At 42.7% G+C, this 26802-nt stretch overlaps 1 protein-coding gene across 9 annotated transcripts in view; it reads left to right on the top strand.

Moving 5' to 3' along the window:
- The window catches only part of PCM1 (pericentriolar material 1), a 65863-nt gene extending 39284 nt beyond the window's left edge, over positions 1-26579 (top strand). For 4 of the 9 annotated variants that reach the window (XM_054989679.1, XM_054989675.1, XM_054989672.1 and 1 more), the window contains 16 exons: positions 1201-1257; positions 3444-3616; positions 4319-4447; positions 6708-6828; positions 7020-7160; positions 9571-9698; positions 15557-15691; positions 16893-17090; positions 17595-17648; positions 18943-19075; positions 22134-22291; positions 23246-23312; positions 24278-24534; positions 25378-25470; positions 25598-25721; positions 26299-26579. In XM_054989679.1, coding sequence (XP_054845654.1) covers positions 1201-1257; positions 3444-3616; positions 4319-4447; positions 6708-6828; positions 7020-7160; positions 9571-9698; positions 15557-15691; positions 16893-17090; positions 17595-17648; positions 18943-19075; positions 22134-22291; positions 23246-23312; positions 24278-24534; positions 25378-25470; positions 25598-25721; positions 26299-26324 — 1994 coding nt within the window. In that variant the 3' untranslated portion in view covers positions 26325-26579. The remainder of the gene's footprint in view (positions 1-1200; positions 1258-3443; positions 3617-4318; positions 4448-6707; positions 6829-7019; positions 7161-9570; positions 9699-15556; positions 15692-16892; positions 17091-17594; positions 17649-18942; positions 19076-22133; positions 22292-23245; positions 23313-24277; positions 24535-25377; positions 25471-25597; positions 25722-26298) is intronic. The other 5 variants (XM_054989680.1, XM_054989678.1, XM_054989674.1 and 2 more) reach the window with 4 other exon arrangements.
- The last annotated feature ends 223 nt before the right edge of the window (positions 26580-26802 follow it).

The following is a 26802-nucleotide window of genomic DNA, read 5'->3' as shown; positions in this document are numbered from 1 at the left end:
AATATAGAACCTCTGCCTAAAAACTGATAGATGAAAAACACTGTTCTGAGAACACACAAGGAATTTTGGGCTTCAGCTCCAAATGCTCTTAAGGACTTACAAATGAAAGGGGAACTAGATAGAGGTAACCATGCATTAAACTAACCCCGTAGTCTTAAATTTGGCCCTCGCTATACTATATTATCTTGTAGTCAAGTCATGTTATAATTTTAATGGTATTTCATTGAACCATGGATTTTATTTTTTAGTAAAGTATTCTTTTAAGTATAAAACGATCAGCAGTTAGTTTCCTGATATTGCACCTGCATGTAATGTTCTGTTCAGCATTGCACTTTTTCACTTTTGAAGGGACACGATCAGGCATGTATTTTAAAGAAATTTTGCAAGAAATGTACTGAATTTCAGATTTCCCTATAAACTCTTGGAATGTCAAACAGTGTTGCCCAGAAAGGGCAGCAGAATTTGAGTCCAGTGGCACCTCAGAGACCAAAATTTTCAGAGTGCAAGCTTTTGAGAGTCAGAGCTCCTTTCTCTGACTCTTACATTCTGAAAATCTTGTTAGTCAGGTACCACTATCAACACGGCCAGCCACCTAAATATCCTGAAAGGGCAGAGCACCTAAATTAATACACCCGTATTGTTCCTGTAGGTCTGAGCCTTATGTCTGTCATTTGGGAACTCAGAGTAGGTCATTTGGGAACTCAGAGAAAAATACTTAACTGATAGTGTCCCTTTTTACCAGTGTGGTGTGTATGTGTGTTTGTGGGGTTTTTTCCCCCTCTTTCCCTTTTGGGTTTCTTTGAAATTGTGGGAGATTAGCTTAGTCCTGAGATTTGATTCAATTTTATAGTTTATTAAAATGTTATGTTTTCACTTGGACTTTATTCATAAACAAATTAAGCATAAATTCTGATCTCAACAGGATTATGTATCAGGAAACAGTCTATTGGGCCAGAAACACCAAACATACATGTAAAAAATCCCTTTTAGGGATCTTTTATTTTTTTCCGTGTTTTTTTTTTTGGCCAGGCAATACAAGATTTTTTTCCTAAGAGTCCTCAGCTCTTGGAGGGGGGGGGGCGGGATTTAATACTACTAAGTGGACTTTCTCCCACTATTTCATTAGGACTTGCCTTTATTTCTGATACACATTTTTGTGTTTATCACTGTCTGTCCTTCCCACCCACCCCTTTCCTGCAGCACATGCTAGGAGAATACTGCAGCAGTCTAACAGAAATGCATGCATAGAAGCACCAGGTAACGCATTAGCTGCTTAGCTTCTGAACTTGTTTACCTTAAACTTTTAATCTCTGAACAATTTCATTTCTCAGATCTTGTTTATTAAATTAACAAATAGTACACTTAACTGAAGTGCCCAGAGTTTGCAAACAGTTGTGAACTGTTAGTAAGAAAGCAAGTAGACAATTGAGTAGCTAATCAGTCACAATTCAGCCCCTGCACATGTAGAATTAAAGTCTTCAGTATTGGAGCGTGTGACTTTAAGCCTGGTTTACACACACAGGAGAATGAAATGGGAATAAAATAGTAGAACGCGGAAGTGGAAAAATGAAAAGAACCACTCCAGATTGCAGGTGGAAGATCATTGTGAAATGCTTCCCTATGTTTAAAAACTTCCTGCGCAAGAAGACCAGTAAAGCAAGGGCAGGGAGGGAGGTTTTCTCCCTACTACAACAGTTTTTAGGTTGTGTGGAATTTTTATCATGTGAAGGAACATTCCAAACTGGAATCCATCACCTGAAGTCCAAAGTGGGGCATCCATTCTACCACCTAATTCACTGGATGTGCAAAACCAGGTCTTATAGGCGGGTGTGAGCTCTGCTATCTCTATTAGACACTAAGCCGTCTGTAATGAATTGAAAAGTCTAATGCTTGAGCCCGGCAGTAACTTCTTCTCTTGAGGTAGGCGAAAATGCAGTATGTGTAACTACTTTGTGCGTCCTGCTGCTTGAACTGTCAATAATCAGTACAACCCAGGCCTGTCCTTTGGACTGTTTGGAAGACTGCATTGCCTGGTCGCTTCCAGGAAAATGCAAGTGTGTTGCTGTGCCTAATGCAAGTTACTGCCTCGATCTCTCTTTTGTGTTTCTGACTTGAAGACTGTCATGTTATGCTGGAAATGTAAAGCGGGCATCCAATATTCTCCAAAAACATGGTCCATTTTCCCTTGGCTGAAGGGTAAAAAATCATGCTGGTCAAGCAAAGTTGAATAGAAATATCTAATCCCGCCTGTAGTTTAAAAAGCAAAGGACACAGATTTAGGCAATAGTTATTTGTTACATTTTGTTAAAGCTGGATTTTAATATGCCCACACGTATGCTTGGCTAACTTCAGGAGCAAACAAAAACACGACACCTTAAAGACAAAAGGTTGGATGGTGGGAACTTTTCACAGGCAAGAGCCTACTTTTCCACGTACATGAAGGAGGCAGTGAAACAAATACATTTGTTAGCCTGGAATCCAAACAAAGGTGCAGCTAGTTCCCTGTGCCTATTCTTCGCATTCCAGCTGTGGTCTTTCAGGTGCCATATGATTCTTGATTTCTGTAACAACATGCTAAATGGGGCAACTGTGGCACTGACACTTAACACATGACCTAAGAGGAAGATGTGTGGCTTCAGCTAAGAGATGTTTAGGTAGGGTGTGTTTGAAACTAATGCAAGAACGTTTAGCATGCAGGGTCTTGACTCTCAGCTAGTAAATTGTTACCAAGTCATTATATTGCATAGTTACAGCAAGGCCGTAGTGCCAGTGCTTCAAGCAAGTTCATGTTGCTGCAAGTGGTTCAGGACTGAAATATTAAATTAGTGGCGCGTTGCTGTATTTGCTACGGAGTTTGGCAAAGGGTATCTCCAGCCTGATCGGTTGGGTTTTCCAGTAGGACCTTTTGTGTAAAATTTAGTTGATGCACTTGTGTGAGCTATAAGGCATAACACAGAGAAATGAATTTATCACTTTATCGAGTCTCTGTAGAAGATACGTAATAATTCAGTTTATATACTGCGTTCAGGAAAACATAACACCCACTCAGAGCGGTTTACAAAGTATGTTGTTGTTATCCCCACAACAGCAAACCCCCTGTGAAGTGAGTGGGGCTGACAGAGCTCATGGCAGCTGTGACTGACCCAAGGTCCCCCAGCTGGCTTCAAGCAGAGGAGTGGGGAATCAGACCCGGTTCTCCAGATTAGAGTACCACTCTCTTAACAACTACACTGAACTGGCTAGAACCCTCCCCCCAGGTCATCACACATGGGAACTGCCACTGAAATTAAATATTGGTCACGCCCAGTGTGCCAACAGACACATGTTAGGGTTACTCGGTTCTTCTGCCCACTGTAAGAGGGATCCTCTCAGAGGATTGCATGTTATAATAGGGAGAAGTGTCAACAGAACAGTTACTTATTGATTCCTTTATCTTTTTACAGAAACAGGCAGTGATCTTTCCATGTTTGAAGCTTTGAGAGACACCATTTATTCTGAAGTAGCCACACTGATATCTCAGAACGAATCTCGGCCTCATTTTCTCATTGAGCTTTTTCATGAACTTCAGATGCTAAATTCAGACTATTTGAGACAAAGAGCATTGTATGCTTTACAGGTATATTAAAAACCACATTTTTGTGTGTGCATGCATGTTTATGTATAACATCGTCTAATTTGGAACACACACACACACACACACACCCACCCACCCACCCTGCATGCAGATGTGTAAATCCATGAATTGGGTCGCTTCCAAACACGACTAATCGTCCTGCAAATTTGGGGCACCCCTCCCGCCAGGCTTGCGGAAAAGTCTAAAAAGTCACAGAAGTACATTGGAGGGTTTAACCTCTCCCTCCGTGAAAACAGTCAACACGAATGTTTTCTGCACAGGTGCAGAAACCCACTCGCTCTTTAGGTCTGCCACACAGAGAACACCATTGAGCTGGGAAGTTGCAGTGGGCCGGGCCAGGCCAGCCCCAGAGTGCGCTGCGAGCCTGACTAGCCCTGGGGAAAGGGGAAGGGGTAAGCAGGAAAGGAAGGTAATGTTCGGGGTGGAGGGGGGGGCAAGGGAGGATTTTTTTGTGAGGGGGGAAGCATGTTTGGGAGGAAGGACGCAGGAGATAGCTATATGAGCCAGGCTGCAAACGAGTGGCAAGGGGCTGTAGAGAAGTGCAGCTTCTGCGGGGAGGGGTTGCACCGGGGAGATCCCAGCGTGACTGCCTGGAATTCCCACCCCCTGTTATTTTCGTGGGATGCCCACTTGTTGTGTGTGCAGCTTAAATAGAAATTTATGTTAAACTGTTGCATTGATTAGGATGTAGTAGCCAGGCATATATCAGAAGACAGCGCAAAAGAAGAATGTTCAAAACGACTGAGCTCAGCAGCATGGGTAGGATCCAATTCAGAGCTTACACCCAGCGAAAGCCTTGCCACTACTGATGATGTAAGTTTTTTTAAAAAAATGATGTTTGGAATCTTTTAATGTGAAATGTACCTTTTTACAGGGTTTTAGGATTTGATTCTGAAATCTTGACAATAGTGTATTAGGTAGGACCCAAAAGCTGTGCAGACTCGTGCCATCAAACATAGATGAACTGTGCGTAAAACTTCCTGTAGAACAAAGTCTTCAAAAGACGATTGTAGAAAAGTCTTTAGTATCAATAAGACATTAGGTTGGATCTTATGATCTGCTTGCACAAGGACTGGATATCTTTCCCCTGTCCTCCTCCTCTGCAGTCCCCAGGAAAGATGACTTCTGGGGTTGGGGGCTGTATTAAGGAGGCAGAAGCAGGTGAAAGTCCCCTCCACCCTCTTCTGTCAGCATAGCTCTGATGATTAAAGAAGTAGATGAGGCAAATACACTGAAGACTTCAACCTGTACCAGTATTAAGGAAAATGTTTTCAAGATGATATATAGGTGGTATTTGACGCCCCAAAAAAATAGCTTATGGAAATGCTAAAATGTCTGACAAGTGTTGGAAATGTAAAAGTCATGAAGGATCATTGTACCACATGTGGTGGACTTATGAGGTAGCTAGGCAGTACTGGGGAGATATTTTAGAAACGATAAATGAGATTTTGCAGATTTCAATAATAAAGAACCCAGAACTCCTGCTACTGAACTTAAACATGGAAGATGTTTCTATGCAGCACAGAACATTGTTATTTTATATGACAACAGCAGCAAGAATATTATATGCGCAGAAATGGAAAGTGCAAGAAATACCATCTATTGGAGAGTGGATACAAAAGTTGCTGTACATGGCAGAAATGGACAAAATGACAAGAAGGTTGAGAGACCAGAATTCTGAAGAATTTTTCAAGGACTGGGGGAGATTGAAGGAATATTTGGAGAAAAAGTGGGACGTGAAGGGGAAATTATGGCAATTTGAAAGTTATTAACTGGGAGAACTATTAGAGATAGGGATCTTTACCATTTAAAGTGTTAATTATTGTTAAGTTTTAAGTTTTGAATAGATTTGAATTTAATGGATACTATTAGTTTATTAAGGAAATACGGGATAATATTATATAGTGGGAATAGTTAAGTAAGTAATAAAATAAGATATGGGTTGGAAAGCTGTTGGAAGTCTGAGGAAAAGGGGGGAGGGTAAGGGTGGGGGAAAATTGATATTTAGGTTGTATTGTCGAAGGCTTTCACGGCCGGAGAACGATGGTTGTTGGGGGTTTTCCGGGCTGTATTGCCGTGGTCTTGGCATTGTAGTTCCTGACGTTTCGCCAGCAGCTGTGGCTGGCATCTTCAGAGGTGTAGCACCAAAAGACAGAGATCTCTCAGTGAAGAGAGATCTCTGTCTTTTGGTGCTACACCTCTGAAGATGCCAGCCACAGCTGCTGGCGAAACGTCAGGAACTACAATGCCAAGACCACGGCAATACAGCCCGGAAAACCCCCAACAACCATCGATATTTAGGTTCTTAAATAAAAATTGTATTTGTAATCTGTACTCACCTAATAAAAATTTTCATAAAAAAAAGAAGTAGATGAGGCAATTTCACCCCCTTCTCAATGCATCTTCCTGGCCCACGTGGCTTATTAGTCTGCATGGGTTCCTGAACTCTTGGAATCAGGTTTAGAAAGCTGATAGAATGTGGGATCCAACCCATCTATTTTATAAAAGTAAAGGGAGTATTGAGCAGCGATGATATTCCATACTACACTGTTGCTTATTTTTGATGGATCTGCATGTCTCAGGTCTCCTCAGGCTCTTTCCTCATGTCCTTGTAGTTCCTGTCAACTTTCCCATTCATCTTGTGTCTTGCTTTTTTCTTTTGTATACCCTAGATAAAGTATGGAGGAGACTGGGCTTCATGGTCACTTGTCACTGTCTCTTACGGCTTTTTTCCTCTGAGGAAAATGACTCCATAGGAGTCTTTCCATGTGTTCCTAGGAAAAGGACTTTTGTCTCAAACAGATGTTTACCTTTATTTTATGTTGATGTTACTCTTAAGAAGCAAAACAGTTAAAGAGTATGAAACACCAAATTTTACCAGTAAAGTGTTATGGTTAGATCATGTATATGACTGCAAGAGGAAGCTACTGAACCTTAGTTGCAGACACGATGGTCTGTCTCTAATTACAAATCTAGGTAGTAAATTCTGAAGACTTGTGTAGTTTTAAGAGAGAATTGATACTTGGCCAGTTATTTATGGAAGAGTATTTGCAGGTTGTTGTATGTTTTAAAGGAGACATTTGAGAAGAACTTTGACCCAGGAGCCTGTAGAGGACATGAACAAAACGTTGCAGACAGTGGCAGTACTATGTCTACATCTTCAAATTTTGAACCTTTTGCTACTGATGATCTTGGTAAGCATAAAATCAAGGGTTGAATGAAACACTTGATTTAGGGCATTGGAACTAGCATCAAACTATTCTGCACCTGTGCATGCTGAAACATAATTGTACTGTTTTTGCGATTTTTATAAGGATCGTGTGATAATGTTTGAGTTTCAAAACCTAAAACATATATTGTAAAAAATTGTATTTTCTCCATATAGGCAATACTGTCATTCATTTAGATCAGGCGTTGGCTCGGATGAGAGAATATGAGCGGGTAAAAATGGCAGCCGAAAATAACCTGGACTCTGGAGATTGTAGTAGTAGTAATCCCCAGATTGCTACTACTTCTAAACGGGAAGGTATGCTTATATATAGATCTGTCACAATTATATCTCATCTTTCTTTAAAGGACCTCACTGCGAATATGTTAGGCAGTCTTCTACCCAGAACATTATCCATACTTAAATGGCAGAGTGCTGTGGTGATAAAATGGACTATACCACTTTAGATTTTCGGGGGGGGGGGGTTGTTACAGTTTTTAAAGTTCTCCTGTATTAATAATGCCCTGAAAACTAGCACAACATGAAAAGGGATGAGCCAGAAACTTCCTTTCATTTCTTATTTGTAGGGAGTTTTTATATAGGATAATTAAGCATATGACTTCCTCCCCCAGGACACTGTGAAATGGTACAGCCAGATACCTGAGTCTAAATCTAGAGGAATAAAACTTCAAAGAAGTTTTGAAATCGGGGGAGGGAGGGCATGAGATGTATGCAGTAATTTATTTCTTGTCAAACCGAGACGTTTTACTACTTTAACAACGTTACATAAAAGTTTATGAAATTTAAAAATATAACGGCATTAGTTTTTTACAATCAAAATTCCAAATATATCCAATACTAAAGAGAGGTCAGGAGCTGCAAGCTGCTGCACTTAAGAGTTGTAAAATTTCCAGAAATTTTGAAGGCATGGAGTGGTGGTGGTGGAAAGTGACATCAAGTCATGGCTTACTTATGGTGACCCCTGTCCGAGTTTTCATGGCAAAGGACTAACAGAAGGAGTTTGCCATTGGCTGTCTTCATTGGAGGTCTCCCATCCAATTACTAATCAAAGTAGACCTTGCTTAGCTTCCCAGATTTGGTATGATCAGGCTTGCTTAGGGTCTCTACATCAGGGGGAACTTCTTTTTCAGGAAAAAAAACAAATTTGAAAAAAATTGAAAAATATATAATACTATCCTATCAAACCTAAACAACTGTACTGCTTTAACAACATAAATTGCATCCTCTGTAACTTAGCATATAACATTGCAATATTTGACATATTTTTGGAATTTAAGTTATAAATCCCTTAGTTTTCTACAAGCAAAATTGCAAATATACCCAAACTTGAGAGAGAACTGCAAGCTGGTGTACCCTATCCTGCGGTAGCACATGTATCTTAATTTTTGCTATCTGAAAAGTAGAAAAAATAGAAGTTAAATAGAAAACACCTGTGTCAGTCCTTGGCAGGTAGATTCACAAAATTCATGGCAGATATGCAGACAGGCATATATGACAACCAGTTTTATGGCAAGTAACATAAAATAGATTAGAGAAAAGGACACACAATAAAACTAGTAGTGTGTTTTGATCTGTAGTTAAAACTTCATAACATTAAAGCATTGAACTGTTCAGCATACACATAACATTTTAGTTATGTACAGAATTAGTCACATTGAAAAGCATCAGCATCTTAATTGTTTGTTTGTTTGTTTGTTTGTTTGTTTGTTTGTTTGTTTGTTTGATTGATTTTTAGGCCACCCTCCCTACAAGCAGGCTCAGGGTAGGTTATAGTAATATAATTAGTACAAAATTAAAACATTTAAATATGATTAAAACCAAAACATATACAGTCTCAAGATGGTGGCCCCCTCCATTCTCCCCAGCCACAATATAAACAAAGTGGGGGGTGGGCACAGTTAATATCATTTCTGTGACTTACATGTAAGGGGGGAGCAGATGATTTTATAGTCCCCCAGCAGGAGACTGATAGGGAGGCTTCCAAGCAACCTAAGACTGGCCTCAACTATATGCCTGGCAGAACATTTCTGTCTTACAGGCCCACCAAAAGGATATAAGATCTTGGTGGGCCCCAGTGTCCTCCGACAGAGTTCCACCAGGTTAGAGCCAGGACTGAAAACCAGCCAACCTCTGCGCAAAAGAATAAATGGACATAAATCTGACATTAAAAATGGCAACATCCAGAAACCAGTGGGAGAACACTTCAATCTACCAGGACATTCCATCAAGGACTTAAAGGTCGCTGTAGTTCAACAGAAACCTTTCAAAAACAAAATCCATCGGGAAGCTGCTGAATTGGAATTCATATGTAAATTTGACTCAGTCATGCTGGGATTGAATAGGGACTATGAATGGGTATCACATTATCAGAAGTAACTGACTTCCTTAACAGAAGCAAACTGATCTCCATGTCAGAAGCTACTGTTTGCATCTACTCCACCCTCCCCTCTCCACCTATATATTTGACCTGTTTCTTTTGCCCTCCATGCATCTGACGAAGAGAACTGTGATTCTCGAAAGCTTATGCTACAATAAAGTTGGTTAGTCTTAAAGGTGCTACTGGACTCTTTTTGATTTTGCTACTACAGACTAACATGGCTAACTCCTCTGCACCAAAAATATGTGAAAGCTCTTACATAATTAGATAGGTGTCAATGATAATCTATTTTGAAATTGAGTAGGGTTTTTTCTGTTTTTAAACATTCAGATTCAATTGAAGACCACTGTGTGCAACAACCTAGTGAAGTATCTGCTGTTCCTTGTCCACGAATTGATACTCAGCAGCTTGACCGGCAAATTAAAGCTATCATGAAAGAAGTGATCCCTTTTCTGAAGGTAACTTACAAAATCTCATTTCAGTACATTTAGCTTGAAAGAATAAACAAGCTGCTTTTCAAGCAACCTGTAGCTTGGTTTCTCTTTTTCAAGAAGCAGTTACTTTTATCCAAGCAGCACCAATTTTTACCTGGCCACTGTTCCTGTCTTAATATGGTGTATGGTGATAGAACAGTTTTTGATGGCATGCACCAATATTGTGGATCTGGTTCTAGTTGAGACAATATCTTCTGTTCTCTTAATTACAAGTAAATACTTGCTTGATCAGTCCTGTGATAAACACAGTCCTGGTCATTGTGTCCTTGGCCTTCCCTCTCCCAAGCTTCTAGGCTGTAAACAATTGAAGTGTTGCCAAGTAGGCCCCCTCCCCTGCTTTAAAGCCTGCCATGAACTGTGCTAAAGTTTCCTGCATTACTGTTTCACTGCTGCTACACAAAGACTGCTTTGCACGTGTGTGTTCTGGTACACGTGTCAGTTTCCTGCCTGCGTGTCAATTGCCTTGCTGCTGTTATAGACTGTGTAGTTTACTGACTCCATGTTTGGTTAACTGCACAAAGGACTCTCTTTCTGGGCAGCCCTGCCCTGCCCTGTATCTGGAATTCCCAGTGTGTGTTTGGACTCTGTTACAAATGTGCCCCGTGCCTGCATTGCCATCTGCCACGGACCGTGCCTATTCCCTGCTTTGGACTGTGTTTTAAAGTGTTGTTCCCCCTGCCTCCATGGAAGCCTGCCTCATATGGGCCCAAGCCGCTGCTAGCAGCCGGGCGCCTGCCGGGGAAACCTCCAGCGAGCCTGGCTAGGCGCTCCCTGGTCAGTTCCCGCCTGGAGCCTCCCGCGGGCCGGTCGCCGAGCTTGCCCTCGCTACCGGGCAGCCTGCTATCCAGCCCCAGCTATGCCCAGCCGGCATCCATGTTCTCAGGCAGCCAGAAGACCCTGGGAAGAAGACTGCTTTGGGAAGCCATTTCGGCGAAGCGGGCACACCACGTCCGCAGCGAGAGCCCCTCGCCCCGCTCTGCATATCTTAGGAGCCGCCCAGGAGAAGGAACTAAGTGCCGACCATCCCAAGCACTTAGAGAATGCATCTCAAAGAAACCTCCGCATTCCAGAGCTGATGACATCAGGACAAGCCCTGTCCGCTGGAACATCCTTTCAGCCCACTTGGATTTCCCCCTCCCTCTTTTGTCCCCTCTTCCTGAGGTGTCACTTATCACAATCTGATTACCAAAGTGGCCCATCCAAGCCATTCAGTAGCCCATTAGACCCTTTGTTTTAATCTGTGAGAACCACCAAGTACAGCACCAGCCCCAGGATACGTTTTGGGGTATTTAAGCTGGTCTCCCAGACCACTCGGTGCTTAGGCCATTCCCATCCAGAACCCCTCGCTGTCTGTGGCTTAGGCCATTCCTATCCAGACTTCCTTGCTGTCCGTCTGTGGTCCCAGTGCTGGCATTGGGCCACCCTCGCTGTTGTGTCTCTGCTTCGCTCCAGGATAAGTGAGTATTCCCCCTATCATCGTTGGGAACCAGCTAATGCGAACGTCTCTGTATTTCCTACTCTGTATTTCTTAGATCTTGTATGTTCTCTTGTATGCTTGTGCAAGTTTAGGCTTACGCCACACTAAATACACGTGTTTGGAACTTATTTGTAGTCTGCCTCTTTGTCACTAGAGTGTCTGGGATCGGGACCTCCGTATACATAGGTTATGATCCGCGCTTAATTTTAAGTTATAGACTGCTATAGCTAATTCCCCTTTATAATAAAGAGCAGTTCTGGTAACAGAAGTTGGGGTGTCTGTGTGTAAAGCCGCTTGTAGGGACCCTAGATCCCATCCACATCCATTTGGGTTGTCTGTTACCAGTCAGACAATTGGGAGCCCTGTAAACTCCTCCAGTGGTCTGACTCATTGAAAGCGGGGCTTCCATATGTGCATGTATATGGAATAACTATTCTCCTTAGTGAATCCTTCTAGTTTGGCGAGGTGTGTGGTATCCCTGTGTGGTGAACAGCCAAATGTATGGGAGAGAGAGAACCACCATCCGTTATCTCTTCAAGAGAAAAGATCTTGTATAACTAACATCCTCTACTGATGGAGAGAACAAGTGTGGGAATGTATATCAGAACATAATACAGATGTTCATTGTCATGTTTTATGTGCAGTCCCACATGGGATCTCTACACGCGCAGGCCAGCCGCAGACGTTTCAGAGCTCCTAGAGGCACAAGACATCTAGTTTTTTCATGCGCTTTCCACCCAGGCACAGCTATAACAGACAGGGCGAGTAGCTCCCTCCCTCTGTTCTTCTTTTGCTGTTGAAGAAGAAGGACGTCTCTTCTCTCTGCTCCTTGGATACATCTGCTGTATGCGAGTCAGGGTTTTCAATTCTGTGTTGTTGAAGGCCCTCTTCAAGAAGTATTCCTGTTGTGGGATGAAAGTGGCCCAGTCTGATGAGCACAACAGATGCTTGTTCTATCTAGATGAAGGCCATGATACCTTACTCCGTACAGCCTGCAAGAAATTCATCTTGAAAGAAAAGGCTCACGGTGGCAATTTGGGAGTCGACCCTGAAGGGCTCCTCTGACTTGGATCAGACAGCCATAGATAAAGAACTGCAGCACCCTGAATGGACTTCCTCAGTTCCACCTCACTGTTCAGCACCTGAGTCAAGTTCCAATGCCCAGTCAGTTCTGGCTGTGTCTTCATCGGCTCCTCCTCGGTGCCAGTCGGAACCGCCTGCAAAAAAAAGGCGAAGCTTAAGTCCAAGCACATTGAGAAACCATCTACACTGAAGGTGCATAAGAGGAAGAAATTTTCTTTCGTCCCGACTATTTTGGTTCCTTTGAGTCTGCCCAGGGTTCTGAGAACTCCCGTCACTAACTTGGAGATGTTTTTCCACTTTGGTTCTGACACCCTCAGAGGGGGAAATTCCGGAAGTCATTGAACTGTCCTTAGCTATTTCCCCGCTACTGACTTCTCCCGTGGGATCTTCTGAAAGTTGTAGGGATTCCATGGTTCCATCTGACGAAAACAACCAACGGGAACTGGCTCTTCACCAAAGACGCCATCGGTTCCACTACTCTCCGTATTGTGGTTCTTACCATCATTACTATGCATACGGTTAGGAAGGCTCACCAGGTATGTACCCGCCTCCTCATTATTTCTTCTGTAACGAAGACCCTTACGTGCCACTATGCACTGAAATAAGATGTAAAGCAAAATTCTCATTGGTTCCTACTACCGTTCCAGAAGATAATGCTGCTCCAGAACTACCGCTGAACCGTTCCGCTCAGTCTGATGATGACTCAGTTCATTGTTGTGTCTTCTGTGTAGGCACACATGGGAACTGAGCATGCACAGGCCAGCTGCGGATTCTCTAAAGTGCCTAGAGGCGTGAGGCGCATCCCTAGCCTTTTTGCACTTTTGCTACAGGTTCAGCTTTAAAAGACAGGCTTGCTAGGTATGCCCCTCATTACTTCTTGCATGTCGAAGACCCCTGTGTATCAGTTCACTCGGAACCAAGATGGAAAACAAAATCTAGATCAGGTTGGACCACAGTTCCAGAAGACAACACTGCTCCAAAAGCAACGTTAAACCATGCTACACAGTCTGGTGATGACTCCAGTGTTGGCTCAGATTTTGCATCAGAACCATCTCCACCAGAATTCCTCACTGAGGACTCTGCTGTTTCTCTAAGTGAGGATCTATGTTTGTACACCAAGCATTTACTTCAGATGGTGAGATCTTTGGAAATTGAGGTGAACTGTTCTTCTCCGACATCTTCTGATCTGGTCTTCAAGGTCCTTCACTCAGAAGCAGCCATACCTATAGCATTTCCAAACAAGAAGGGTCAGGTTTTCTCTTTACTCACCCCCTGTTCTCTTTACATATACCATGTATGCTTCCACATCTTTGACCTTTACACTCGATAATTATGAGGCCATCATGGCCCACTACCAGCTTTTCTTATGGGAAAAGATAGGCCCCTATTGGAATTTAATTCCTGGTAACAGGCAAAGGCTTACTAAAATCTTGCAAGAAGAAGCTCTAAGACCCTCCAAACAATGGATTAACACAGCTGGCTGTCGCTTGTGCTGCCTCCTGCGTTTTGGGCTGCGGGCCCCATGCTGGAGGAGTTGTACTCACCCCCTGCCCGGGCAAGGGAGCTGGGCTCCAGGCCGCAGAAGGCGGGGGCATCAACAGAACCCTGAGTCCTATGGTGACAGGCACATCCGTGCTGGGAGGGAAGTTTAACAGCAGGGCGATCATTGCTGCAGACATGCTGGGCTCCTATGGTTCATTCACCCACTTCCGCAACATCACCAGGATCATGAAGGTCAACGATAGCACCATTCTGGGGGCCTCTGGTGATTATGCAGATTGCTTGCAAGCAGCGTGGGGGGGTGCTTTAAAGATTGTGCCCTTGCTCCACCTGACTGACGGGCACCACCAGTCAGCTGGAGCACAGCGGGGGGGGGTGTGTTAAACTTTAAAGTGCACCTCAGTCCGCTTGCAAGCAGCCGGGGGGGGGGGGCGCTTTAAAGTCAGCGCCTTTGCTATGGTTGATTTGTGGGCTCCGCTAGTCAGCTAGAGTATGGGCAGGGGCACCTGCCTGTCGGCCAGGTAAGTCCGGGGAGTGGGAGGGGCTGGGCCGGAACAGAGCTTCCCCTAGCTTTTTCACTTTGGTGAGCTCCGAATCTTTATGGAGCATACCAAAGTGGTTTAAATTCCCAAATCCTGGAGTGGCTTGCCACTTTGGGTTTCGGGTTATTCCGGATTGTTTTCTTGCTTCTGGTAAACCCGAAGTGGGAAACCTGTTCCCACCCCTACTGGTTACTAAATTAGCTTGGCATTTCTCTCAGAGAAATGGATTCTAATCAGCAGGAACGTTAAAACAAAGGATGGCCTTGGCATTTGTGCTGACCAGATTTCAACTCTTCCCTGTCTTCCTGTATGTTGTGTGTTTGTGCTGAATAACCTGAACATTTAACAGCTTGCTTCCTAACTGGGAAGGATTCTATGGAACCACTCCTGTAAGCTGCTTTTGACTAATTGTGCTGTGCCACACACTATTGGTCTTTGACTGGCTTATTAAAAGTAAATCAGCCTCCCCAGTTCATGACAAGGTAGCCAAATGGGTGCCTCTCTCTTCCCTATTTATCACTATAAATCTGTGTGTCCTGTCCTGAGTGTAATATGAGGCTTTTATGGGAGAGATCAGAGCCATATGCATTTTCCTGAAACAGATGACCCTCTGATTCACATCATCATTTATCAGCTGATACATAAGACTGCAGAAGTTGCTTGCAATACAGAGGCCATGTTGGGCACTTAGAGATATGGAGTTTAACTGCATAAGCTGCTGAGGCTGCATATCTAGTAGATTGTTGCACTCATAAAAGAACTCCAGTCCATTAAGGAAGGCATGAGGCAGCTTCGTTCAGCAATTTATGGTGGTTTATGATAAAATTTTGGTCAAAGTATTTGCAGCCACAACAAAACAAAGTATTTTTAAAATACCTTGTGGCTGATGTAGAATTTCTTTAGGAATTGAACAATGCCACCCTAAGCAGAGTTACAGCCTTCAAAATCTATTGAAAGCAAGGGTATAATTCTGCTTAGGGTGGCATTGTGATTGTGTGTTGTTCTGTCTGTCGTGCTGCGTTATTTAATGCTATTTGTGCCATGACTGCACTATATGATTATGTAATGCATTGAAGAGCTTAAATTTCCCACATTTTGCTGCAAGCTGCATGTGAAATTCTGTTATTAAAAACGGCACACCGAAGAAGGATCTCTTTCATGAGTGTTTCCTTTTTTTCTTTAAAACAAGTGAAGAATTACCTATTTGTAACTCTTGCTAGGAACACATGGATGAGGTATGTTCCACTCAGCTCTTGACTTCAGTAAGGCGCATGGTCTTGACCCTTACACAACAAAACGACGAAAGCAAAGAATTTGTGAAGATTTTCCATAAGCAACTTGGAAGCATACTGCAGGTCAGTGTGATCCATTTCTGGACCTTAAATCAAGCAGATAAGAGCCAGTGTGCTGTAACAGAGTGTTGGATTAGTAGCTGGACACTAGGGTTGCCAACAACTTAGAAACATCCTTCCCCCTTAATATAGGCTTAATGGGATGTTATTGACCTCCATATCATGAAAAGCTTCAGCAGCCCCTTTCCACATGTTGTCTCTATTAAAGGGGCCTGACCAGGGCTTTTTTTCAGGGGGAACGGAGTTCTGGAACCTCTTGAAAATGGTCACATGGCTGCTGGCCCCACCCCCTGATCTCCAGACAGAGGGGAGTTGAGATTGCCCTCCACACCACCGAGTGGCGCAGAGGGCAATCTCAACTCCCCTCTGTCTGGAGATCAGGGGGCGGGGCCACCAGCCATGTGACCATTTTCTCCAACAGCAACCCACAGAGTTCCACCACCTCTTTTCCCAGAAAAAAAGCCCTGGGCCTGACTATTTCCCACAATGGCTGTTAGCTGCTCTGCTGGAGACCCAAGTTCAAATCCCTACTCTGCCCTAGAAGGTTGTGAGTGACCTTGGGCCAGTCATGCTTTCTCAGCCTAAACTACTTCATAGGGTGATGGTGGTGATTGGGTGGGATAAAATGAAGGGAGGACAATGTTGTAAGCTGCTTTGTGTTCTCATTGGAGAGAAAAGCGAGACATAAAATCTCTTGGGGCTCATTTTCACATTTTTCATATAAAAGAAACATGATGAGATTATTTTCCCTTGTCAGTTTAACGTGCCTGTGCTTCGCACAACCCCACCGATGACAGCTCATTTGACCATATCCGTGAGCTTGTTGGTTTCACAGAATCAAAGTTACTGAATGAAGTCAATGGTCTCTATAAAATCTTATCCGCTTTGCAAATTAAAATAAGTTTCCTGTACCTTGAGTACTTCTCCAAAGTCCTGAAAGCAGAACTAGGACCTGCTACCTGACTAATTTGGAAATTAAGCAGTAAATATGGTGGGATAAAACACTGTAATACTTTTGTTGATAAGTTAACATTTACCTTGATCTGTAAACCAAGTTATCGTTTATCTCAAGCTGCTTCACAGGGCAGTTGTGCAGATCTAGTGGAATAACCTGATATATGCCTCCTTGAATACTTTGGAAGACAGGTTAAATAATAAAGAAAATGTTTGGGTGTGTGTGTGTTTTTTTTTTTTGTTGTAACAGGATTCACTGGCAAAATTTGCTGGTAAGAAATTAAAGGATTGTGGAGAGGACCTTCTTGTGGAGATTTCTGAAGTCTTATTCAATGAACTAGCCTTTTTTAAACTCATGCAAGACTTGGACAATAATAGCCTTACAGTGAAACAAAGATGTAAAAGGAAGATAGAAGCAGGTGGAATGATACAGTCATATGCCAAAGAGGTGAATATTACCGTATTTAAAATGTAGTAAAATGGATGGTTTATCATCTTTATAAAAAAGTCACTCTCAAAATTCTGTTAGTTCACACAACAATTTGAATTTATAACTGGAGCTGATTTGAATTGGAATGCAAATTATGTTGAAGAGCTATTGTACATTGTCTTTTTCTATTGATATTTGGGGGAAAGAAAAATATGTGATAGTGGGCATATTAGAAGCCCTGTCTGCTGTGTTACCACATTAACATGATGCTCGTTGTAGAATAATTAATTGTGTCTAGATTGTCCCAAAGCATCCTGGGACAAGAAAGCAATGACCATTGTCATTTGAGGGAGAGGATGACATCCTGCTATGCTTGAGTGTTCTTTCTTTCATGATCCCTGGAGGAGAGGGAGTATCTTCTTGGATTCTTCATAGAGTACATTTGATATTCACCTTATCTGTAGCTTGCTTGGTTTTGTTCAGAAATACTATTGTATTAACTTCCAATTCTGTGCTTCAAAGGCAAAAAGGGCACTCGAAGGAGGAGCTTGTTCATCTGTTATTGATGAAGACAAAGTAAGATTTTATCAATTTATCGTTTTATTATTTATTAGTTGTTTTTACTATTTTTATTCTCCATTTTAAAAAATGGGGCAATATAAGCTTCTTTCTCTTGTAATAGACTTTGCAATTAAATGGTTTCCTCTAATGCAGCATTAGCAGTAATTTGCTTAGAAGTAATGTTTAAATGTAACTGAACATTTTAATTTCATTTCAGTGCATGGAAGCTTTCCTCAAATGATCTTATATTCAGTAAAACATTAAGTAAATAGTTCATTGGTAGTGCCCAACAGTGTATGGTGTGGGACTTTGTTCCTTTGCTCTTAAATTACATGGAGAGACAAGAATTAATGTAAGCTACATTCTGTTTTGAACAAGAGGCAGTCAAATGAATCTAGGAATTTAAGATGGAAATTGCTAAGCAGCTTTTTCAAATACAGAGGAGACCAACTTAAGTTTTTACCATTCATACCACTTTTTTTCTTCACAACAGCTGCCCAGTTTTAGTGGGTGGTTCAATTAGGGTGTTTGCCCAAAAAAGTCTGGGATGCATGAAATCAGGGTCAGATTCTTTGGTCTGGGTTAGAGAATCCTAGATTTAACCGGTCTTTATTCCCTATGGAGAATGATGTCTGGGGAGGCATTTTTTGAACTAGCTCCACTAAATTTGGAGAGAACCCACTCCTGACTGCCCCCTAAAGAACTCCCAAATTTCAGGTGAATCAGACCCTGGGGTCCCTGAACAAGCTGCCCCAGCCAGCTATGAAAACAGTGATAAATTCCTAGTTTGCTGCTGGGCTGCAGAGTTTAAAGGGTGCTTGGAAGCACCTTGAAAGGCTTTTTGGAGCTTGGGCAGGGAGAAGAGGCAGAATGGGATGTGAATCCGCTCTGCCCGTCCTCCTCCCTTGCTCTGCCAGCCTTGTGCTGCTCTCCTGCCGCAGTGGCTTGGGGCTGGGCTCCAGGACTGCCTTCTTGCTCACTGCCTGAAGCTCCCTGCTGTGGCCAGGCAATGCAGCCCAGCAGAGTTCAGCTCCCAGATCTGATCCAGGGACTGCCACATTATACACATTATACGGAATCGGCATAAATCCAACTTTAAAAGCCAGTTTCCAGAGCCGGATCACACACCCCTGTGTATAGTGCCTGCAGGTTTAGTTAATAGAGTTTTAGAAGATTAAAATACTTAGGGATAGTTAGGTGTGCACAATGTGTGATTCATTTGATAATTGTCATTTGACAGCATGGAAGATACTTTTTCATTTTTGTCTATAGTAAAAAACATGACTTGAAAATTTTTGTTTATGATTAGGATAAAGATGAAACTGAAACGGTGAAGCAGGCTCATGCACCTGCAGCGTATAAAGAAGACGACCCCAAAAGCAGAGACTCAGATGCTTCTGACCAGGAAGAAGAGGAAAGTGAACATTGCCCAGTATCCATAAGTAAGGAGCCTTTATGACCTGGATTGCAGCTTCAGGCTGTGAAGCTTCTGTCACAGTTTTTTGCTCTCTTTTTGCATTTAGAATGAGATTCAAGGTTCAGTCTATAATCACTTTTACAAGGTTCTCAGGTCTCTCCCTCTTCCAATACCACTTTCCTTCACACTTAAACATAGCAACTAAAAATGTTACTGTCGGGAGAATTTTCTGGTCTAGTTTAAGCAATATTAAAATGTGTATCTCAAATGGAATAAGGGTGGAATACAAGGAGAGAATAAACTACATAAAAAAGAATTGTGCCCATATGTCTAGCGGAGCCACATTGGGCCCAATTGCCTACATTGGTACAGGCTTCCAAGATCCCACAGGCCCAGATTTGGCCTGACACCCTGGGAGTGGAATGTGCCGCTCCGTTAATTGATTGCAGGTGTGAGCTGTTGCCCAGGGAAGGTGTCCTTGAGAGACAAGGGAGTCTTGACTCCGCACATACTCCGCCTCAGTTCTCAGGCTAGTAAGTGTGCCCTGATTGGCTGACAATCGTAGAAAAGATAGCGCCTCTGCTCCATGCCAGGCCTGAGATGCCCGTACCTGCCTGGCCTGGTTTATGGACTCTGTTTGTGAGTATGAGCCTCAGGCCTCTTCAGAGAAATGCAAGTTAGCAAGCTTAAGTTTTTAGTCAGTTAGCTGATGCCCTGGAGCGTGCTTTTGAGGCTGTGGCTGGTTGGTTGAGACAAAGTCGGCTGAAATTGAATCCCACAAAGACGGAGGTCCTGTATGTGGGTCGTGGGGAGATGGCTTTGGGACCCCGGCTTCCTACACTTGATGGGGCAGCACTTACACTGGCCCCGAGAGTTAGGAGCCTGGGGGTGATTCTGGATTCCTCCCTGAAGATGGAGGACCAGATCAAGGCAGTTGCCAGGTCTTCCTTTTATTATTTTCGGCAGGCCAGGCAGCTTGCCCCTTATTTGTCTCCCCGTGACTTGACTACAGTGGTCCAAGCAATGGTCACCTCTAGGTTGGAGTACTGCAACGCGCTCTACGCTGGGCTTCCCATGGCCTGATCCGGTGGTTACAGCTGGTACAGAATGCAGCAGCGCGGGTCATTGCTGGAGCACCAGTGTGGGAGCATATTACACCGGTGCTACGCCAGCTGCATTGGCTGCCAGTGGAGTACCGAATCAGGTTCAAAGTTTTGGTGTTAACCTACAAAGCCGTATGCGGACTGGGACCGACGTATCTGAGGGACCGTCTTTCACCATATGAGCCCCGGAGGACTCTCCGCTCTGGTGGAAAACATCTTTTAAGTGTCCCTGGCCCTAGGGAGGCCCGCCTGGCGTCGACCAGGGCCAGGGCCTTTTCGGTCCTGGCCCCGGCCTGGTGGAAGGCTCTGTCTTGCGAGACAAGGGCCCGGCAAGATTTGCTTGCATTTTGCCGGGCCTGTAAGACAGAGTTATTCCACCAGGCATATGGCTGACGCCGGGCAGTGCCCGCCCCCCCGTGAAGGGGGGGTTAAACCATCGCCCCTATGCGAACACAGATGCATGTATGAACCGCTGTGCAGTATGAATCGTAACATTTAATGCTTTTAAATGTTTTAGTGGTGGGTGATGTTTGTATTTTGTTATCTGCCCTGAGCCTGTGAAAGCGGGGAGGGCGGAATATAAATATAATAAATTAAATTAAATTAAATTGGTAAAGAATAGCCAACCTGTTTGTTATTTTAAAGCCTTTTGCTTGTGCCTTAATAGAGTGGTTCCTGCAACCTGCATACACTCTTCTAAGTTAATAAACCATCTATTATATACAAGTCTTGTGTCTTGAGTGCCTGACCCACTGTGTGCAAGATCCCCCAGAGAACAGAACCCCGAGACTGGTGAGTCTCAAAGGAAGAGGGGTGGTCCGCCCTCCCAGGAGGCCTGCTAGGAGTCTGAGCGGCTGTTATCAGCACTTGGAATGGTGGGCAGGAGGGTGGTGACCCCCCGGACACCATAGCTAGAACATTCTTAGTTGCTTTTCTCTGCTATAGTGCCTGCTATGGAGCAAACTGATCCGTTTTAAATGTGACTTCCACTAAAATCTACAGAGAAGACTCCAGCTGCATGCTCAATTCCGTTATATGTTCTAAATGAATTCTTAAGATGGCAGCACGGGGTGGGGTTCATCTGTAGGACATGACCTTCCTTGATGCCTTCCCGTTATAGATGACTGAAAATTTTCAGAACCATACTAGAATCTCCAACAACAGGAGGTGTTGATATCACACCTGGAACGAAAAGGAACATGCATAACTAGTGCCTTATGTCCATGGAGGCTTTGAACTTGCATTTCTTAAATACTAGCCTGTTCTTTTCCTCCCCCAGTGTCACATGGCAAGCCACTTTTGATACTGAGAGGACTGTCAAAAGTAGTTGGTGATATAGTATAAGATTTGGCTCTTCAAAGAAGGAACGTCGGACATTCCACTGGGTGTGTCCAGGGTACCTAAGGACACTGCTTCAGTCACAATTTTAAAAGCCCAGTGCTCCTCCTTCCCCTTGTGGCCATGTCGATTTATGATTAGTGCTTTGACACAGAACATAGTTTTCCCTTACATCCTAACTACCAAACCATGGATTGTTTACGATTTGCATACCTAATTTGAAGGAGAGAGCACAAACTATAGTTAGAGAACTATAGAAGAGAACTTGATTCTCGAAAGCTTATGCTACAATCAACTTGGTTAGTCTGAAAGGTGCTACTGGACTCTTTTTGATTTTGCTACCACAGACTAACACGGCTAACTCCTCTGCATCTCAAACTATAGTTTGGCATTTAGTGTGTAATTGGAAAACGTGGTTTGTACTAAACCAAAAGTCATGCATTCCTTCAAGGAGAGGGAATGTGCAAGCGCAGAGATCAGTAATATAGGTGATCTCACTCACTCACTCACTCACTCACTCACTCACTCACTCACTCACTCACTCACTCACTCACTCACTCACTCACACACAACACACACACACACACACACACACACACTGTAGTATATTTATATTTTAAAACTTATTGCACTTAACTTCAGGTTTGTCTAAAGCAGAAACTCAGGCTCTAACTAATTATGGAAGTGGAGAAGATGAAAATGAAGATGAGGAAATAGATGAATTTGAAGAAGGACCTGTAGATATCCAAACCTCCCTCCAAGCAAACAATGAAACTATAGCTGAAAATGAACAGGAGCAGGTATTGACAAAATGGTCACACTGGGTCATGTTGGTAATCGCTAGTGTATTTTGGTGATGCAAAAAATTCCTACTAGAGCTTGCTCTTTAAAAAAAATAAACTTCTGGCTTGAGTTTGGTTGCCTTGCCTATTTTATGATGATTCTGATACCCTCAATGATGCTTTTTCTCCAGAGGTAGGAAAACCTGACTTAGCTAAACAAGCCTGTATAGTAGTAGTGCTGTAGAAGGAGGTAATTATGTGAAATCATTACAGGTCATAAGCTACAGGCATTGGAGACGAGGCTGGCGCCTTCGCTATGCCTTCAAGACTTAAGTTGAAAACCGTTCTGTTTGAGACTGTTAGTCTGTAGCAGCCAAATAAAGCAGGAGTCCTGTAGCATCTTAGAGGCTAACAAAATCTATACTGGTATAAGCTTTCATGGGCCAGAACTCGTTTCATCGGAAGCATGAATTGTGCATCTGCATTTATGTTAAAGGCTGCAAACCACAGAAGGGCAGAGAGTGAGGTGAGATGTTACAAAGACTTGCCAGTTTCAAACAACATTCAATCAGAAGAGTAATAAATCTACTCAGAGTGGGTAAGGAGCACACACAACTGTTAATATGTAGGCAAAACCAAGTAAGGTAATGTCTAATCTTGAAAAGTGTAGAAGGAAACATGATAATAAGCAGCTGCAGTTAGAAAATTAGAAAGCTGTAGTTGAAGTAATTAACATCTGTAAGGGTGAAATACACACGGTATTAGCTGCTTATAGTGAGTTCTGTTCCAGAAAGCCTTTGAACTGGATTAACTGTCCGATTAATGTATAATGTTATTATATTAATTGTAGTTTTATCAACGCAGAAGTTTGTTTTTCATTATTAGCTGCTTAATCTTAACATGTAGTAAAGAGATAAGAGTGATCCTTTGGCTTTTACCATCTTGATCGTTTTAAAAGTTATTTCTTCTTAGGTTTCATTGCACAAATTGGAGAACCCAAATGGCTGCAATACTGAGTTGCCACCTACAAGTGTTGAAGGTACAATAAATGTGCATGATTTTTTAAAAAAGAAAAATAGGAGCCAAAAGGCTCTCTTAAAACTTCTGTGGCCATGTTCATAGTTTAACTATGTTTCACATTACATATCAGTGACAGTGGGGTAGGTGGGAAGGAATGGGTGCCTGCACAGAAGAATTTGATGAACTGTGCAGAGGAATTTTCTAGCTTCTGAACCTCAAGGAGGTGCTCTGTTCCAACCGCGTGACTAGCTGATTCCTGCCTAACGGCATGCTGCTGGCATGCATACATAAAAACATAACAGGGCATTCCTGGGCAGAATTACTCACAGGCTTAACCTGAAGTAACTACACATAGGAGTGCACTGTAAGTGTACTGGGAAGATAAGAAAGATCTATGTTCTCAAATATGTGATGAGATAAAACTGACCCCTTCCCTTAAGTTTTGTATACAGTACGATATCGTGATATGACGAGTGTTAAATGTGTCAACTGTTACTGGACTAAAGTGCAAGAGTGGTGAATGAATGAATGTGGATACAGTTTGTGTAATGTTAAATTAAAAACTAGCCTGAGAATACTGCAGAACGATGGCTACGAAAGCAGATAATCCAGGAATTTTCCCTCTCCTGTGAAGACAGGGGAAGGGAGCAGTCTGGAGGCGCTAGTGACTCCCAGAGTGTCAGTTTTTGTGTTGTGGCAAGCTTCTAGTGTGACCCATAGTGCTGACAACATGTGGAACACACACTGTGGATGTTATTCTGAATGGTATTAAATTACCATGCTCTTTAAAGAATCTTAGCTGGCTTGAGGAATTTGGCTTGTTGCTTAGACAATGGTCGTGTAAAAGCTGAATGCAGAGTGTGTCTTGGTGCCATCTGGCCCTTTCTGTATCTCTGCCAAGAGTTCCCTGGCCTGCTGCTTTACTGAGAAAAGTCAGCACCCTTGTAGCAGTGCAGTAAAATATTGCTTGGTGGGTTTTTTTAGGTGATCAGAATTTGCCTGCTGTTGTGCCTCCATATATTACTGTATTGGAAGATGCACAGCTCTTACCTGCGAGAGTTGCTGAGGATTTTAATCCCAGCGCTGTATTAACAGCAGAAGAATCAACTCCTTCACCGACAGAAAATAAAAATCAAACATCAGAAACTCTGCCTGGAGAAGCCAAATCTTCACCAGGGTCCCCTGAAAGCTCTGAGGCAGGAAGTCCTGATACAGAATCTCCTGTGCTGGTGAATGAATATGTACGTATAGTTTGAACTTTTTTTTTCTCAGTAAAATATTAGTAGAACTTGGTAAGTCTGGAGAAAGGCATTTTCTTAAAATGGTCTGTTGAGATTTTAGTTGTGGGAAGCCTTTTCTCTCTGCCAGTGTACTCTCAAGAATTGTTCTGTCTGTCCAGAACATACATGTGGGAATGAGGGATTGTGCCAGTCTTTTCTGTTCCTTTCTGAAATTAGATGGGGAAAATCAGCGACTGTGGAGTTTGGCCAGGAATCTCTGCTTGATTCTCGACTAGCGAGCTATTTCCCAAACCATTTTAACCATGTTCAGGAGGGCAGGAATTCAGTTTTGGAGAGTAATGGCATTAACCCCAAGAAGAGTTTCCACTAGCAAGAATTTCTGTCAGCATAACATGACTTCCCCCCCCCTCCCCCTGCCCTGAGCAATATTTTAGCTGCAGCTAGAGGGGGGTGGGCGAGGCAGTTGCTCATCGTTGATGAAAGCCCTTTCATCTTCAGTAATGCTCTGTGGAAACTAAGCCAGTGGCCACGATCCAAACAAAGTTTAGCGATTTTAGGTCCCTTTGAGTTTATTGGCCTAAATAAATGTGTGTCAACTGTGCTGCTGACATCAGATGGGCCTAAAAGTGCCTAACATTGCAAGGTTGCACTATATGATGTATGCTAATTAGCTTTTATAATATTTATATTTGTATTATTTTAACTGAAGTTTTAACTTGTATAATATTTACCAATAAGGGAATGTCTTATTTTATTAGTCTAAAGCTGGTTGTGGACCGAAATCAGTTCAATTCAATACTATTTTAAAGATCGTGTTAATTTAAAATGCTCTTCTCTCAACAGGAAACTGGTTCTGGAAATGTCAGTCAGAAATCAGATGAAGATGATTTTGTAAAGGTTGAACATGTGCCCCTTAAACTGGCAGTGTATTCAGAGGTATGTTGCTTAAGAAAATCAGTGTATTCAGAAATGGACAGACCTTTCCTATTTGAAAATAATTTAAACAGGAGGAAAGCAAAACATTGTCAGTTGAAAGAACTATTTTGATTGTATTCACTTCCAGGAAGATCTGATGAAGAAGATAGTGGCAGAAGCCCAGACCAACAATATTGCTGAGGAAATACTAGCTAGTGCAGAAAGTCACGGTGAAGAATTAGCAGGTGATCCACAGATGCTGAAGGAACCCGGTGAGGAGCCTTACTCAGCCCTGCACTCATGTCTTTAAAGTACCTATTTTGTATTAAAAGCTCCTTTCTCCTGGGTGGTTTCTAGAAAAGCTGGGCAATCTTAGAGCAAGAATTGGCAGTTTTACTTATTGTGCATATTTGTGGCGGCAGTTGCAGTGTGACATATTGGGGGGTGGGGATATACATAGCATTTGTGCTAGTGTCATTTGGTACGGCTTTTACCTGGGGAACTGACACAGGTATGGCAGCACCTTGCAAAGCTGACATTCTTTGGCTATTTGGCAGCACCCTACACTAAATTGTTTTTGTTTCCTGCTATTGCCTGATGGGAAGACATTGCTCTAAGTGAAAATCAAGCAGAGCCATCCCACCTGCGGGTTCTGCTGTCTTACTAAGTTCAATGGAAATAAGTAGTTTGGTTGTGTGGTTCTTTGTGCATGAGAATTTTCTGTCTTTGTTTCAATTAATGAAGAAGGGCAAACAAAAACTCCATGAGCACATTGGAGTTTGCTCAACCCTGTGTCAATATGTCTGTGACAACCCTAATCAGTGGCGTTTTCTTCTGTTCTTTTTACAGAGACTGCTGGCCCCCAAAGTGCTTGAAAATCGCCTCCAGAGCTTCTCTTTGGCTTATGTTCTGTGAATGCATATAGAAAACTCCTCCTAAATTTCACATGTTCCAATCTGTATAAAAATGTAAATTAGTTTTTTCACTGCCTCTGCACATAAAAGCCCAAACAGCTAAAGCTTACTTTTCAGTCTGGCCGCACAGTTGTTCTTTGTCTTACATTTTTAAATTGTAATTTCAGCAATTTTAAAATGTAGTTTTAAATAAAGTTTACTTGTATGTGTTTTGAAGGTTGCTAGCTGAAACTCTGTGAAGCGTTTTGGATTCAGTGGAGCCAGAACAGTGTATATTGAATTATCTTACGTTGCCAGCTTACTTTGTAAAGTGTGCTGTTTTTTTTGCAAAAGGGCTATTTTTGAATTTAAAACATACCACGTTGAGGAATATATGGTATCTGAGATTAATGTTTTGCATTAGTGCACTGAGACAGAAAAAGGAAACTAAATCCAGCAA

Source organism: Eublepharis macularius, chromosome 10, assembly GCF_028583425.1.
Source record: "Eublepharis macularius isolate TG4126 chromosome 10, MPM_Emac_v1.0, whole genome shotgun sequence".
NCBI classification, from domain to species: Eukaryota; Metazoa; Chordata; class Lepidosauria; order Squamata; family Eublepharidae; genus Eublepharis; species Eublepharis macularius.
This window is presented reverse-complemented; position numbering and strand designations above follow the sequence as displayed.